The 18,031-nt window shown below is 38.7% G+C and overlaps 1 protein-coding gene across 1 annotated transcript; it reads right to left on the bottom strand.

The window, feature by feature from the left end:
* Positions 1-16,059: 16,059 nt before the first annotated feature.
* Positions 16,060-16,656, bottom strand: LOC149214446 (uncharacterized). The gene has a single exon (XM_089389397.1). The coding sequence runs from the start codon at positions 16,654-16,656 to the stop codon at positions 16,060-16,062; it is 597 nt and encodes a 198-aa protein (XP_089245523.1).
* Between the last annotated feature and the right edge of the window lie 1,375 nt (positions 16,657-18,031).

The raw sequence follows: 18,031 nt of genomic DNA, 5'->3' as shown, positions 1-18,031 counted from the left end.
GACGGGGATGTCATGCTGCTGTGATGGTCCTCCCTCCTCGTGAATAACCTCAGGATGTGGCAGTGGTGGTGCTGTGAAAAGCTCACGAGAGATGAACTCCTCCCATGAGATGCCCTGTTGAGCCAACTGATGTAATACCACAAGCTGAATCAAACCATAATGGTAAAGGCTCCTATACTGCTGTGCCGGGCTCTTCCTCTGCATCATGGACACCATCCTCTCAATGTTCTGATAGAAGAAAACAGGGATGTTCATCATCCATACCCGTGTGAAGTGCATCAATAGGCGAATATGGTACGAATATACCTGTGAAAATCTGCCCTCACAGGTAAAATAGAGCATGATGAGCCTCATCATGGGAGCATACTCACTCCTGAGAAATCTAAAATGAAACACTCCCGTCAAGTGTCTCATGAGTGCTGGTCTAACGAAAGGCTCAAAATGAACATTGTCCAACACCTTGTGCTTATTCCATACCTCTCCGACATTAGGTATCCCTGTGGCCTGTGCAATCATCTCGGGTGTCAATGTAAAGTCCACCCCTGCAAGGTTGACATGTCCATCATGCAAGTGTAAAACAAATAGGTGAGCCAACTCTCTGTGGTGCTGAATCCGAGAGATCCTCTCGCAAAACTCATAGCAAGACATATACTGGAAACATGAGACTGCCATAGGACAAGCTTGTAAATCTGTCAAAGAGGTGGGCTCCTCTCGGCTATGATGACCGCCCTTTCCACCCTTATGAGGCCTCCTCTGTACCTCAATCTCTAAAGCTGATGCCCGATCATCACTCTGCTCATAGGTTTCGGTTTCTGACATTGTTTAAGGAGCAGAGTGGCCAAAATGTACTGCTGTTTCTACCTTGTAAAATGCTGATTTATATGTTGTTTCAAGGGGACAAGGAGCACGAGGGGAATGTTAGGGGAGGGACACTTTTAAAGGGAAAATGGGAATAAATATATAAAACAGGGATTTAAGGGAAAAAACATTGCAAAAATCATTGCATATGCATCATTATATAGATTGTTTACATGGGTATAATGAAAGGTAGGGTTAGGGCTTGATTTTTCATTTTTTTAGGGAAAAGGGGTAGGGTTTAGTTTTTCTTTACAAATTTAAAAGGGAAATTTATATAGAAAGACAAGGAAAATGACATGGGAAATGGGAAAAATGATTTACAAGGGAAAAACCTTAAAACAGCATAAAACCCTAGGCATATTATACAATTTTAAACCACAGCCATATAGAGCTTTTTCTCTTGCACAATGAGATCTTTAGAACATGTATTCATGATGACTTTAACCATAACAAGCAGCAATTTGTAAGTTGGAGGGCCTACCTTAGGCAATTTAGCAATTTTGTTGGCTCCTTGGATGAATTTGCAGGTGATTTGGTAAGGAGGGCGCTGACGGGTTGCGCACCTCACCCAACGGGTCGCGCGCCACTGACGGGTCGCGCCCGTTAGCAATTTACACTGCTGGAATGCGCTTGACGGGCCGCGCGCCTGGTCTGACGGGTCGCGCGCCTGGTCTGACGAGTCGCTCAAGCCCTCGCCCAATCTCTCTTGCAAGTGAGTTAGATGCACAATGAGGGTAAATGGAGGGATATTGGGCTTTTATAACTTTGATTTGAAATAATTTCATGCCCAAACCCACTTTATAATGTTTTTCTTTGACACTTTATAAAATTGACCATTTTGGTTTCCTTTGTCCTGAAATTGACTCATTTAATGCTTTTGCTCGACACTTTTTGCAGGGATATCATCTGAGGGATCTTGGCAAGGGAGCCAGGGTTACATGATGTCCTTGGAAGCTTTTTGAAATTTCATCACTTTTTACAAAAATTTGAAAAATGACCTTGGCTTTAAAAACAGGGTTTTTAAATCCAAGGTGAAAATTAACTGTGCAAGATAGAAATTTGCGAAGAAACACCTTTAAAATCATCCCTCTGGCTTGCTGAGTACTTATTGACTTTCAGAGACATGACCTTGTAAACAAACTTGACCAAAACCCTAGACCTAGGAATTTGACCTCAAGCCAAGACAAGACAAGCTTGAAAGTGACTAAGGACTGAAATGACTTGATCCAGCAATACCAAGAGGGGGACAAAGACACCAGTTCCTCCATCAGGGTTATGGCATGCCTAATGGGATGCAAAAATTGACACTGATGAGACACCTACTTATGCAAATGCAAAGAGCTTTGATCGCTGATGGAGGGCTACAAGACTAACTCTAACAGTATTAACATTTCAATCATTATGGTATTAACATTTCACTTCTGTTCATGATTTTACAAGCTTTGTATGATGCTGATCAATGTATGTATGTTTCAGGATAGAGTAGGCAGCCCGAGCATCTGCATATAATTTTTGAAATGACTAATGACATGGGATTAATTCTCTGCTGACTTTGCTTTTCTTGGTTTTTTTAATTTCAGTTCTGTTTTGTTGATTTCAGTCTTGTTCATTTGCTTTGTTAGTTAGTTTAGAAATCAACTTACTCATATCATTGACGATTACCTCCGAAAGCCATAGCTAAACTAACTGGCGAGGAATCGAATTATGAATGTTGTGATTTGATTTTAGTTTTACTTTTCTGCAATTAGATATCAAATTTCTCATGTCATTGACGATTATCTCCGAAAGCCATAGCTAGACTAATTGGCGAGGAATCGGATTATGAATGTTGTGATTTGATTTTAGTTTTACTTTTCTGCAATTAGATATCAAATTTCTCATGTCATTGACAATTATATCTGAAAGCCATAGCTAGACTAACTAGCAAGGAATCGGATTATGAATGTTGTGATTTGATTTTAGTTTTACTTTTCTGCAATTAGATATCATATTGCTCATGTTATTGACGATTATCTCTGAAAGCCATAACTAGACTAACTGGCGAGAGATCGTACTATGAATGATGTAATTTGATTTTAGTTTTATTTTCTTTGCAATTTTTTATTTCTTTGAGTGCAGTAGCTTAAATAATTTTTCTATATTTAGACAGCAGCAGAGATAATAGTTTCATGATCAGTAGTTCATTATTTACTTGTTTTAAATAGCAGCACATTTTTCATTCTTGTTCAAGTATTATTGTCATCACTAGTATATTCTAAGATCTTCTGAAGTGTTAAGTGCTGGAAACCATTATAGAGGACATAATTGCCTAAAATCCATATCCATGCTTGCCTTATAAAAACTTAGGAACATGATTTCCATTCACATTAGGAGATAAACGAAGATAAAAACCCCCAAAACAAAATAAAAATTGAAAAACGACAAAAATATAAGAAAGAGGCTGTCTTGCACATATAGTGCGCCACACTTCATCAGTTTACGATTCCCGGATTGATAATTAATGTAGCAATTTAGGACACACTAAATTGACCAAACATATAGTAGTTAGTCTCCATAAATAAGACGACATGACCACTGAACTGGTGTGTCACCTTTTATAAGCCGACTTGACAGTTATATGACGATTTCTTCATCGTTTACTGGTAGTCTTCTTATTTAGAGGATGGTGCTTGACTTGGAGGGCTATTTGACACTAGGTTGACCCATATACATTACATGAAGAATCAAGAAGAGATTCTTACATATGACTTTGACTCTTTAACTTTTTCTAGACTTATGAAATGAGCAAGAAGCTCATTCATTTAATTTACAAAAATAATATTTATTTTTCATGAAAAGTACAAAGGTCAACATCTCATTTACAAATGTTGAACCTAGTTACACTTTTCTTCAACACTCCCTCTTAACTAGGGAGGTACTTACAATGGTACTTGGTCATTCTCAATATGAAGAATTTCTCATAATAAGAATCGGATTGGTAACCCATCTGTATAGCATCATAGTAACCATCATTGTTCATAAAAAGGTCTTTACTAACAACTCTATCTCTCATAAGATCAGAGCACAATGTTGGCGAGACCAATGACTTATAGACACCTTAGTCATTGTCTCTCAAGGTACATGCCTAACTGGGTGATCACTCAGTATGACCTTCTAGGACTATTCTTATCTTGGGTTTCTAGCCCTTAAAAAATATCGGTCCTCTTGCCAAACCTTGTCTTGGAAGCCCTACACATCCTCAAAGAGTATTGGATGCCAGATGATTACCCAATCCTCCCATTCTTTGTTCCCAAGTGAAGATAACAATGTTGTGTCTATCTCTTCCTCTCAATTGAGGAATACATGCCCAAGTATCCTCTGAAAAGGTACTTGTCCAAGTTCCTTTATAATTCATAACTTATTATAACTCCCTCTTAGCTAGGGACTTGTCCATTCATCAACAACTTCTTCTTCATGGGTCCTCTAGCTGCTTGATATCTTTCTTTCCTTTGATGTCATGAAGTATTTGTTTAAACTTCTTCTTGGTAGGACACCATCAGTCGATCAATTTCCTTCCTGGTTTGTCATGTCATTTATTCCTTCATGGAAAGTGGCCTTCTTGACATATATCATGTTCTCTTGTTATCTGGCTACTCCTTAGTCATCTTGTCTATGCTTCGAAATTTTTCCTATGGATGCTTCATTGTACTTGATTGTTTCCATATTTCGATCTAGTAGCCCTTCATGACTTCATCCTTATATTGATTCAACATTAAATGGTGCTTTTTCTAGATGCCTTCTTCATCATGACATCTTTCTAGAGTAAAATCAATTATCTGCACCTTTCATACCTCCAAGGTCTTCATAGGTGTCAAGGGCCCTCTGATTTTTTCCTTCCTTTGTTAGAGTTGTCCCACCTTCTTTCGGGAGATGTCTTCAATGGATCTTTGTTAGATAGTGATTCTTTGTGACCATGGTGTTCTTCTCATGCTTGATCTCTTTCTTCATTTGCTTCTTCTTGGATAGATTGGTCAACCACCTTCTACTCCTTGTGGGAGCACTTCTTCATTGCCTGCTTCTTGGACTAGTCAACATTTCTTCTTGCTTCTTAGTCAACAATCTTATACTCCTTATGTGAGTATTTCCTTTTGTTGACCTTCATTGCATTGTAGTACATGCCTTCGAGCATGTCATTGGTGAAAGAGATTCTTTCATACTCGATCATGCTATAGAAATGTTTTCATGACTCAATAATATATATGATGACATGGCTTACACTTTGATGCATACATATCTCATCTTGATTATGATTTGATCATCTCGGCTTCATTTGATGGTTCTCCTTAATTGGTGTAGCCTTTATTGCTCCATATTTTCTTGCCTGCATATCTTCCTTTCTTGAATCCCATAAGTGGGACTCCCAATGAGACATTTTCTCTTATTTATGAACCTTCTTTTGAAGATTCTATCATAGGATCTTGAAGACCCTTATCCTGCAAATGTTTCTTCTTTTTGATGATGGAGGTATTCTAATATTTTAATCATGATAAATTATTCTTTCATCGTGGATGAGGTCCTATACTAGGTATGCTCCTTCTACATGAATATCTTGAGCTATATATATACCATGCTCCTATATTCTATAAGATATCTTTAACCATACATTCTATTCTATTTCTACATGCTCCTATACTACTCAAAACTTTGAAAGAAGACTTTAAGTAAAGAGGTGACTTAGTCATATTATAGATCTGATGGTTCTTCCTTCTTCTGCTTCTTGTCTTCTTCTTTCAATTCTTGAGTTACATGAGATTGTTCTTAGTGGACCAAATTTTTGTGTAGTTCTAAGTGATGTGACCTTCTTTACCATGATTTCAGGGAATATATCTTCTAGTATTTCATATATCTCTCTTTGTGTCTCCTCTTTTGGCATGTGAGGACCTTTGAGTGACTTCATATGATTCCTATGAGTCTCTTGATACATTCAAGCACTGCTTGATCTTCAGAGATCTTTCCATAGATATTAATGACTTCTCTTTTCTATGAGGATTATGATAGTTCTCCTTATTATATGTAAGGACATTTTTCATGAGAACTATGACTATCCTTCAATATTTCTATTTGTAAAACAAAGTAATTAAACCAAAAACATGAAAGATACTTACTTGGCATGTGAAGAGGAGATATTCACCTTGATGCTTCTTTTGCTTGAGCTGCCCATCATGAACCACTAGTATCCTTTTACCAAAACTTCTTTGGGGACCTTCTAGCATCATGACATTTGTGATCTTGATATCACCAAGAATGTTTTGAGATCATCTTGACTCTTAATTCATCTTTTAAGGTACTTTTGACTTCTACATTTGAGCATATTGTTGACATGCTAGTGATATTGTTATTCCACAAGTGGACTTTATCACACTCTATATTCCTCAGAGTGTATCAGCAAGCGCCTACATCGAGCATTATCCAACCTACGATAGAGAGACTTATGTTCTGATCCGAGCACTATGCCATTGAGATCATAGACAAAATTCAGGACTTTGATAATTGTATTGGAATGAAACTGTCTCAAGGCAGTGACACATTGTACATACAATTTGTGTAGAGAGGCACAATATGGAGAGCCCAAACTTGTTAATAGATAATTAAACTGTGTGTAGTACTGTATAGAGAGATTGTCTTATTACCGAAACGTTCTTGTTGTAGTAGATTGAGATAGTGGCATAACTTGGATTGTGAGAGGCACTCCTTGGGTCAATTCTACCATATATATATCCCTGAGTCTGTAATTTATGCTAAGATTGTATTTTATTTCATAGAGAAGGTTCAATGATCAAGAAGTGAGGATCCCAGGAATGGTACTGATACATTCCATCAAACTAAACATGAGTTGAGTGTATGACTATAATCACTGAAGTTGATGCTCCATGTACTGTTGTAGAGTTTCTCCTTAAAACTTTCCACCTTTCTTTGATGTTTCTCAAATATAGATATTTGTATGTCTCTTTTCTACCCTTCCTTGAACTGCAACCATAGCTCCGATACTATGTTGAATAATCTAGGGCACATGTAGTTAATTAGAATCTTCTTGACTCGATAACTATTTGCGAGACATTTTTAATTTTCTTATTAGCACAATATTCTCTTTGACATTATTAAAATGTGTGTTTATTATTTCATCAAATAGCTACCAAAACCAAATAGACAAGAACACAAGATGTTGGCATTTTGCTAGGGCCAAAACCTCTCCCTCTTGGAGAGGAAAATCCGCACATAATTATTCTTATAGAGATTCTAATTGAAGAACACTAAGACCATGACCCTTGACTTACTATGTCACTCCAAGACCAAGGCACCAATCCTCTTCTTTGTCACTGTAGAGATAATCATCATTGGTGCACCACTGAAATCATCATCAAGATCTTCACTGTTGTTGTAACATCTTTGCACTTTCATCAAGGTCTTAACTGTACTGGGATATTCTTAAGGTCTGTACCTAGGCTCTCTAAGGTCATGAATGTTGCTCCTTCATTACTTCATTCTTACTTGATATCTTCATCATGTCGACAAGGTTTCTATCTTATGCATCGAGATCATGATCTTGTCCTCATTATAACAGAGACCATGAATGGTATATTATCGAAATTATGACTATGTTGAGTATGTGAATGCATCACTGTGAGATCATCGAGAATATTGTAAGTTGATTAGATAACATTTTGAGTGTATTAATGAGATCCTTATGATCATATTATGCCTAGAATGTGATTGTGATTCTCTTCCTACACTGAGAGCTCATAGTTGAGAGTACTACCACCAAAAACATCACACTGTAATTATGTACTGTAGTTATACTTGAAGTTTCAGAGACTAGTATTCCTGCACCTCAGCCGAGACCCTATACCACTATGCTTGACCGAGACTTTAGAGGTGTATGCAAAGATATTCCTGCTCCTTATCCAAAGTTACAGGATGTCTGAAATCTTAGAGATGTCTGAGTTTCTGTTTTTCTATTCTGCAATGTTCAACGGGGTATTTATATTAGTTAGTATCCATAAATAAGCCGACATGACCATTGAACTAGTGTGTCACATTTTATGAGCTGACTTGATAGTTATATGACTATTTCTTCATCTTTTGTTGGTAGTCTTATTCTTTAGAGGATGGAGGCCTATTTGACACTAGTTTGACCCATATACATTACATGAAGACTCAAGAACAACTTCTTACATATGACTTTGACTCTTTGAATTTTTCTAGACTTATGAAATGAGAAAGAAACTCATTCATTTAATTTACAAAAATAATATTTCTTTTTCTTGACAAGTAAAAAGATCAAAATTGCATTTACAAATACCAAACCCAGTTACACTTTTCTTCAACACGAAGGTGCCTGTGTAAAGAAAGAAGGCCGAGAGCTGTGTGTGTTGTGGAGAGAAAGAGGTCGAGAGATGAATGTATGTTGATGAAGAGCAGAGAACGAAGAGCTGCATGGACTGTGATGAGTGTATGTTGTTGAGAAAATCAGTGTGTTGTTGCAGGGAAAGCAGAGTGAGAAAAGAACATAGCTGAGATCAGGCAGAGTGGCTGCCAAATACAGAAAACATTGAGTTCCTATTTGAGTGTGGGTTGGAGCCTACATACAAGAAGTTGGTGGTTCCATATCTAGTGGGTGCTTAAGAATTCTTGGGGGTTAGTGCCTCTTGCAAGTTGGTGCTTACATAAATCCAAGGAGATGCAAGTTGGTGCTTGCAACAAATCCGTGAATTTGGTGCTTCACATGGTGCTTCTGGTAAGCTGGACAAATGTCTATAAAAAATGGAGTTGGTGTTTCCTGCTAGTCAGTGGTAGCAAACAAACAAAGGGAGTTGGTGCTTATTGTGAGTGGGTGCTCACAAAACAGATTGATGTAATAGAGTAGGTGCTCTTATTTACATCAATAACAACAACAAGCTTTGGTGGCTTTTTCCTGAAAGGGTTTCGACGTAAAACCTTGTGTCTCATCTGTATGATGCTCATGGTGTGCGCTTGTATGTTGAATTTACATTGCTGCTCATTATGTGGATGTTTGCCAAGTATGAATCAGAAAAGTAAATTGGCATAAAAAGTTAAAATTAGCCTTAATACTAATTCACTCCCCCTCTCAGTATTATCATTGTTTTCAACATAGAATTGGGTGTCATTAAACTAAAATGTTTTGCCACCATTAATTAATTTATTCTTCCTCAAGTGATCTCGAATGGAATTTTGTTTTGTTTTAATAATGTCATCCTTTAAATCAACACCTCGTGTTATGATTTCTTTGTTGTTGTTAGCGCTCAAATCTGCCTCAAGCTGAGGAAGGAAAAACTCAAGGCAACATCATACCACGCTCAGCCTCGTAGCTAGCCCTACGAGGACAGGAGAGGGCTCTCTCCGGGTCTATCTCGGCAAAAGGTTTTCAAAGGGGCTGAGATGACTCAAATTTAATACTGATCTTAGGCTAGATATTAAGTGTAGAGGTTTAAAGGTGATTTTTTGGAGTTTTTGTTGAATCAAAGGGAAAAGCAATTTTGGGTGCGGGGATGAGACACAGTTTCTGCAGAGGTCTGATAGGAGCAAGGTAGGCAATTATTTTGATTCTTTTAAAGTGATGAGGTGAATAGATCAGACAGGTGAGGAGCTAAGGAGAGCAAGGAAGTCTCAAGGATCCTCCTTAAACTGAAGAAAACATGGAAAATTAAACAAATTTAAAGGCAGAGCATAGCAAATTTATGGATTCTACCTTAACACTTCGTTTTTTCAATTGCAGAAGATGAGAGAGGGAAAATGATACACATAACAAACTTACAAGTACTGAAAGAAGCACACCATCAAGACATAAAGCCATAGGAATTCCAAAAAGTGCTGCAAAACCCTGGTCTTCCCTTTGCCAAAATGCTGAAGTAAAATGTACAATAAAGTCTCCAAGCCTCTTCCCAAAGAGTCCAACTCTGAAAATGACTGAGAAGATACATAATATAGGCAAGGTAACACATTTCCTTGCCTCTAGGGTTCGAGCTCATCATCCTAGGAGCTATTTCAACCAATTCTAAACAAAGCACTACAATCTAGGCAATCAAAACAACTTGCCTCTATAAGCTAGGAAACCAATTCATTCATTAAATTTTTGCTATTTTGTGAATGAATCTTCTAGAATACGTAAATAAGTGTCATGTCAACATGAAAATACATTAATTACATCAAAGAGGGTGTGAAATACCATAAAAAATCAAAACTGGTCAAATAGTTGCGTTTTCCTGTGCTGTAGATGAAAAACTTGGAAAATTCCCTGATGCGTAGCGCGCCAAATCTCTACGCGTAGTGCGTCTTTCAGCCCACTTTTGAGGAACTTCCCGGCCTCCAAATTGAGCTCAGGTGGGATTTTTGGAAAGTTCTGGATGTCTAATTTCCAACCCAAGTGGAATTTCTCAATTTGGTGCCCATTTTCCCCTCCAAAAATGCATTCTCCCAACACTGCTTCCTGTGTGTCCAAAAAGGGGCAGTGAGGTAAATTTTTGCATGTTTTTTGACCTTTTGGGGGCCCAAAACTTGATGAAATGTCTTGGCAGTGGCTAAGTAGGTTTATTTCATCATGAAAAAACCAAAAAAGCAGACCTTTTGTGAATTGGACCTCCCCATCTTCAGGGTAGCGCGCGGCGCGCTACGCGTTGAGGGCAAAAACCTGTTTTTAACACAAAAATTTCAAAATTGACCAAAAATTCTCCACAGTTTCTGAATTTTGAGCTGGGGGTGTATTATCAAGTACCATGCTCCTTCAAGGAGGCTTCGGCCAAAATTTGGAGTGGATCGGGCCTTTTTCGCCGTTTTAATGCCTTGGTCAATCGTCCTTTAAGAACCTTCATCCTCACTTTGCAAACATGCTTGCGGGCCCAATAATGATTCTTCATATGGCGGAGCATATCTTTGTCCTTGTTTGCCTTGGCTAACAATTTCTCTAAATGCGTGTTTACCCGGATGAGCATAGACTCTCGCTCAATAGGTGTCAAATCACCGGGTCTCTTGCGGGCCAAGTTTCGGTCTTCTCGGATTCGCCGCAACTCATCAAGAGTGTGTTCATCTTCTAGCTGCTTGTTGCGCTGCTCCAAGTAGTTGATTGTCCAATTGGCCATTTCCAATTTCTACTGCAACAAGCGATTCTCAGCCTTTTGTTGCTGGATGATCCCCTTTAGCTCCGAGCTAAGAGAGCTGATGTCAAGGTCAATAATATCCGTGTCTGGATCTCCTGAAGGTCCCTCATCAAATATGGGTTGCTTGCCTCTGTCCTTTACCTGTACCTGTGCTGCAGAAGGCGAGACCCTCTCCACCTGATGTGGAGATAATACTCGTTGTGCCGATGAAGAAGGCGAGACCCCTTCCACCTGATGTGGAGATAATACTCGCCGTGCAGATGCAAATAAGGCCCTGTGGCCTCTCTGATATGTAATACATGCTGGAGTGCTGACATGCTCAGGCTCTGGAATGTCAAACTGATGTGAAGGCCCTCCCTCATCATGGACAATCTCAGGAGGTAGCTGTGGCACCGTGAAAAAGTCGCGAGAAATGAAATCCTCCCAAGCAATACCCTGCTGTGCCAACTGATGCATCACTATGATCTTAATCAGTGCATAATGATAAATACTCTTGTGCTGCTGTGCCGGGCTCTTCCTTTGTACTAAGGGCACCATCCTCTCTATATTGCGACACATGAAAAATGGAATGTTCATCATTTGTACCCTTGTGAAATGCATCAACAAACGGATATGGTACGAATAGAGACGAGAAAATCTGCCCTCACAAGTGAAATAGCGAATAATGAGTCTCATCAAGGGTGCATACTCATCCCTTAGGAATCTGAAAGGAAAAACAGCAGTTAGGTGTCTCATACACCCGGGTTTGATATATGGCTCATAGTGAAATTTGTCTAAATGTTGGCGCTTATTCCACTCCTCCCCAACATTTGGTATCCCGGTGGCCTGAGCAATAATCTCGGGCGATAGGGTGAAATCCACTCCAGCAAGGTTCACATGACCATTCTGCAAATGTAGGACAAATAAGTGAACTAGTTCTCGGTGATGTTGAATTTGTGAGATGCTCTCACAATATTCAAAACATGATTGGTACTGAAAACAGGTCATTGCAAGTGGGCAAGATTGCAAATGAGCCAAAGAAGTGGGCTCCTCCCTGACATGCCAACCACCTTTTCCACCCTTGTGATACCTCCTTAGCACCTCTATCTCTGGTGTTGAATCACTGTCATAACTCTGCTCATAAGCTGATTCGGTTTCTGACATAGTTTTGAAGACAAGATGGTTGAAATGTATATGCTGACTGTGCACACAATTGACTGCTGTTTGACTTTTTCCTTTTTCAAAATGCTGTTACCAAGGGGACCTAAATACAAGGGAATTGTTAGATAAAGGGAAACATGAGGGAATTATGGGCAATGAAAATAAACAAGGAATTTAGGGAAAGGAAAGGGCATAGGAAATTATGATCTTGTAGGGTTTTGGGGTGAAGTAGGGTTTGGGATATTATAGAATTTTATGGGGAATTTTTAAGGGAATGCTGGTGAATATGGGGGAAAAAGAAGGACCAAAATGGGAAAACCTTGGGCAGCATAAAACTTTGAAACCCTAGCAAACTTGGCCTTTAAATTCACACAGCAACTTAGGGTTTTTACTCTTAATTTTCATGGCATATTTATCATATTTCTTTCTCATTCATCTTGCAAAACCAAAACCAGCCATGGAAAAGAAGCCTACCTGTAGTTTGCTTGAGTTAAGAGAGGATTTGAGTGCTTGCTGGCAAGTTTCTAGGCGAAAAAACCAACGCGTAGCGCGCCTTGCCCAACGCGTAGCGCGCCTCTGGTGCGTAGCGCCCAAACAAAATAACACTGAGAAAATCGCGCTGATGCGTAGCGCGCCCTGGGTGCGTAGCGCGCCTCTGCTGATGTGTAGCGCGCCCCTAGAACTGCCCGATTTGCTCAATAATTCGTAAAATCGCCTTTGCAAGGATCCACTTTGCTTTTGAGAGGTGAATGGGTTGTTTATGAAGAGAGATGCCTTTATATAGACTCCCTTTTGATTTTTACTTGACCAAAACCCACTTTCTAATGTTTTGGATGTTGACACTTTTTCAAATTAATAAGCTCTGACTTTTTGGTTTCCCTTTAAAACAAATTGGTTGAAATAATGATTTCTTCTGATAATTTTTGTAGGGATAGCTATGATATGCTTTGGCAAAGGAGACCAAGATTGCGCTTGAACATTTGAAGAACTGAACATTTTGACAATTTTTACAAAAATGAGATGGCGACTTATCTTAAAAACAGAGTTTTGAAGAGAAGTCCTTATTCAGCTGTACAATGATGAAAATTATTGAAGTGATGATCTATCAAAGACATCCCTCTGGCCTGCTGGTCTTTTAAAACTTTTCAAGACAAAATTGACTCAACCCTAGACCTAAGACCTCAAAACTTTAAAACATGATTGTAAATGACCTTTGAAGACTTATTTTAATAAACAGGCCTGAACCAGCAGTGCCAAGCACGAGGGGAATAAGTGACACAACCCACTCCACCAAAATTATGGCATGCCTAACGAAATGCAACTTATCAAAACTGATGGGACACCTAATCATGAAATGCAAAAGAGCTTTGATCTCTGATGGAGGGATAAATAGACCGACTCTAACAGTTGTCTTTAGAACTTTCACTTTGATCTTCATTGTTTCCTATGATTTTAATAGATTGACCAACTTTTGATTTCTTCTTCTTACTAGTTAACATATCTTCTTCTACATAAACAATATCCTCATCATCAAGTGGAAGAGAGACATTCATAACCATTTTTCTTTTTGGTGTTTTATTTCTTTTATCCTTTTCAACAACAGTTCTAACCTCCTCCTCACTAATGGTAACATATTTTTAAGCTTCAACTTCCACATCTTCAAAAGAAACATGTTTACCTTTGCTAGATTGACCGACCTTAGGGATTATTTGATGGTCCCCTGTATGTACTATTACAATGTCATGGATTGTTGCTCTTTGCTTCCTTCTCCTTTCTTCTTTTGTCTCTGTCTGGAAACTGCTGATCACATTCATAATATTTGGCTCTAGATAATAAATACCCTCCAACATCATTGAAAGACTCAACAAAATCCTATTAAAGAAAAAATATGCCAATGATCAATCATTTATAAAAAAATTAATGACCCTTACAATAATGCATAACACATAAGTATAAATAAGCATACTTATAATGTTATTTGAAATGTTGTCTGCGATTTCTTCACACAATGGTGTATATTCTTCATATGTGTCATACTTGACCTTTGACAGATGATATCTAACCTTTTCATGTGTCTTGGGCAATTTTGCAAGAACATAAACAATGTCTGCATTCAACACCAAACATATGTCTCGTACTCTGCCCATCACCTCATATGGTTCACCAAAGTTAATCATACCATAATATAGATAGATATGTGTTCTATCATTGATTTCAACAACTTTAACATGCCATGTAAAATTTGTTTTATTTATTTCTCGTGAATTCCTCCATTCAAAAATAATCTTTAATGTACTTGACGGGCCATTTGCTTGACTTTTACGATGTTTCTCAGTTCAGGTATGTTCAACAATATTCATAGAGCGTCCAACTGCAACTTTAGATGATGGAATTGTTGTCCTTGTTCTAGAAATATTCACAGAGACCTTCCTTGATGCCATCTTCCTGAATATATATATATTAAAAAAACATATATATTACTTTAAAAAAGAAAGATTAACAGTATAACTGTTATTTTAAAAAATATATAAATATAAAAATAAATTGAATTTTATATAAATTTTAAAAATTGTTATAAAATTTATATGTATAAATTTATAATTTTTTTATTATATATAAATTTAAAATTATTAGAACATTTGTTATTAAATATAACATAAATAAATAAATAAATAAATTTTTTTATATATAAATTTAAAATTATTAATAGAATTGTTAAAAAAAATATTCCCAAAATTTTTATTATATGTATTTTTTCCACCGAAAAAATCGTAATCTTTCATTATATGGTGAAAAATTACATATAGTATATGTTATTCAGCATATGCGGATTTCATCCATGACTATAATATCCACAAACCATTCCTATACATGTCTGTATCAAAAAACAAAAAATCATCACGCAGGATGATGCTGTATCAAGAAATAAAAAAAATCATCACGCAGGATGATGCTATAATCAGTATTCTATATAAAGACAGAATTGCACCTCGTAGGATGCTATTCATAAATAAAAACTAGATTATGTACACCATCATATATACTCGACAGTTCTTCAAAAAATCAGTGGTCATCCACCCGAGGGTAGATTTGGTCTATATAAGGCCTGTGGGAGTGCTAGTAGTGAGAGTTGCCCCTCTGTTCATGGATTATCCACTGTCCTCCTGGCAGGTGCGTGGCTTCCTTGGATAATCCGTCGGCACTGTGATTATGCTCCCTGTAGATATGACGAACAATGATGTTATTAAACTGTGATTTGAGATGCATAACTTTGTCCAGAATATTTAAGAGTGTGTGTGCGTGACATCTAGATTTCAGATTGATCCAATTTATGATAATATTTGAGTCCCCATATATCTGTAAATCTCTGCAATCATGATTTAATGCAAAATGCATAAGATGGCGAAGAGTTATGAGTTCAGCAAAATTGTTCGTTCCTACGCCTAATCCCATCTTGACTTTGTAATGATGCTGATCTGATAGATATAGTATAAAGCCCCCCCCCCACTCCCTGTTGTTGAGTGGCTCCATCGAAAAATGCCCATGGTATGGATTGATCTATGGGTTTGGGGGCAGTAGGTCTACGTGACCAAGGAGGAGTATATTCAGGCAATTCGTGATATGCTGCAACGATTTTTGCAATAACAGCTTGCCATCGAATCGAGCCATTTTCGAAGATCATTTTGTTCCTAGCCAGCCAAATAGCCCAGCAAATGATGAGAGGAAGGCATGTGCGATTTGTTCCAGAGTGTGCTCGATTCCAGGCCTCCCAAGCAGCTGTGATGTTTTCACCCTCCCATGCTCCCGCGAAACCGATTTCCCCAGCCACATCCATCCATATCTGTTTTGTGGTTCCACAAGTAAGAAAAAGATGGGTAGTCGATTTGCATTGTTGTTTGTAGAGTATGCACTAAGTGGGGCCATGCACAGACCTGTGCATAAGCGATTCCCCAGTAGGGACCTTGTTCCGGAGTATACACCAGAAAAATAGTTTTGTCCGGGGAGGAGTCTTTAATTGCCAGATGATCTTCCACCAACTCTGAGTTATCTCAGGTTTTTTGTAATTAATCAGACACAGGTAGCCTTCCTTGGGGGAGTAATATCCAGATTCAGCCTTGTTCCACATGAGTTCATCTGGTCCATCCTTTATGCGGATATGGGATTCACTCAGAGCACTCGTGTAATCCTCCCAGTATAGATGCCAGACAGGAGGCAAATCTAATTGTGTTGCCGATTTCCATGCTTGTGTGAATAAGGATGAATTCTCCTGGTCCACGATGTGAGTTATTACTCTAATATTCTGTTGATCAAGTAATCGAATAAGCTCACCAGGGAGATAACATCTCCCTCCTCCTCCTGTCCAAGGATCCATATTGATGCGAACCCTGGTTCCATCATTGATTCTCCATGTAAGATGACTGCGAATGAGGGGGAGCGAGTTCAATAGTGCTTTCCACACCAATGAAATACCTGTTCTGTTCCAGCCAGGCAGTCGGATCCAATCCATAACTTATAAGGGCCATATGTATTTATGGTATGAGATAGATGACCAGAGATTTTGCTTGGTAAGCAAAGTCCATCCCATTTTCGCAGCCAAGGCATGTGCAAAGTATGATAGATCTTTTAGGCCCCAGCCTCCCCACTTCTTAGGCATAGCAATGTTGTCCCAGCTAATCCATGCAAATACTCGCTTGTCCTGCCCTCCATTCCAGAGGTATCTACAACATATTTGCTTGAGGCGGGCAAGTATACCTCTAGGAATCCATGCTAAAGCCATCCAGAATACAGGTGTGGCCTCCAAAATTGATTTGATGAGCACCAGCCTTCCTGCTCTGGATAGAAAATGATGGCTCCAGTGCGAGATCCTTTTCTCAAATTTGGTGATCAGCCAAGTCCAGTTTGCTATCCTGTGTCCCAAAGGCTTGATCCAATAACCCAAATATTTGAAACCCTGATCCAGAGGTCGAGGGCTATAAGGGAAACGTTGCGAGGCTAGATTAGATTCTTGAGCAGAAGTGAAAGCCTGGGAAATAGTTGATTTTGAGTGGTTTGCCGCCATACCGGTCGCTCTGTAGAAAGAGGCAAGGATCTTATCAAGGGTGATCGAATCCCGTATACTCCCATCCAAAAAAATGATGACATCATCTACAAACAGGAGATGTGTCAGGTAACACTGATCAGTAATCTTCAAGCCTGATATTCTACCATTTTGCTTTTCATGATAGATGAGTCTGCTCAGACATTCCATAACAAGCAGAAAGAGGAGCGGTGAGAGCGGGCAGCCCTGCCTGAGACCCCTTTCAGCATGGAAAAAAGTAGAGGCAGATCCATTAATGAGCAGACTGTAGGAGGGGGTTGTTATGCAAGCCATAATCCAATTGGTGAATGAGAGGGGGAAGCCCAGGTGAATAAGCAGCATTTTGATATAAGTCCAGTCCACCCGATCAAAGGCCTTGGCCAGGTCAATTTTGAGAATGATACCTTTTAGTCTGTGGGCTTGGATGGAATGAATGGCTTCTTGAGCAGTGCCAATTGCTTCATGAATCTGGCGATCTTCAAGAAAAGCAAATTGTTCAGGGAGGATATGTTGAGAAAGGATAGGTCTGATACGATTTGCAATGATTTTCAAGATGATCTTATAGAGGCAATTGCAGAGGGAAATGGGTCGGAAATCATCAAAGGAGGCAGGGGAATCAGTCTTAGGGATGAGGGCTATGAAGGTGGAGTTGATAGCATTGAACAGCCTACCAGATGATCGACATTCCTCCACAACCTGAAGAAGATCCAATGCCAATAGATCATAAAAAGCCAAATAGAATTCTATAGACCACCCGTCTGGTCCCGGGCTTTTATCCTTCTTGAACCACTTTAATACCCCCTCA

The sequence above is a fragment of the Pinus tabuliformis genome, chromosome 1_1 (genome assembly GCF_031772625.1).
Source record: "Pinus tabuliformis cultivar Carrire ecotype Pingquan chromosome 1_1, CPIR1, whole genome shotgun sequence".
Taxonomy (NCBI): domain Eukaryota; kingdom Viridiplantae; phylum Streptophyta; class Pinopsida; order Pinales; family Pinaceae; genus Pinus; species Pinus tabuliformis.
Note: the sequence above shows the minus strand (reverse complement) of the source record. Positions and strands in the feature narration are given on the sequence as shown.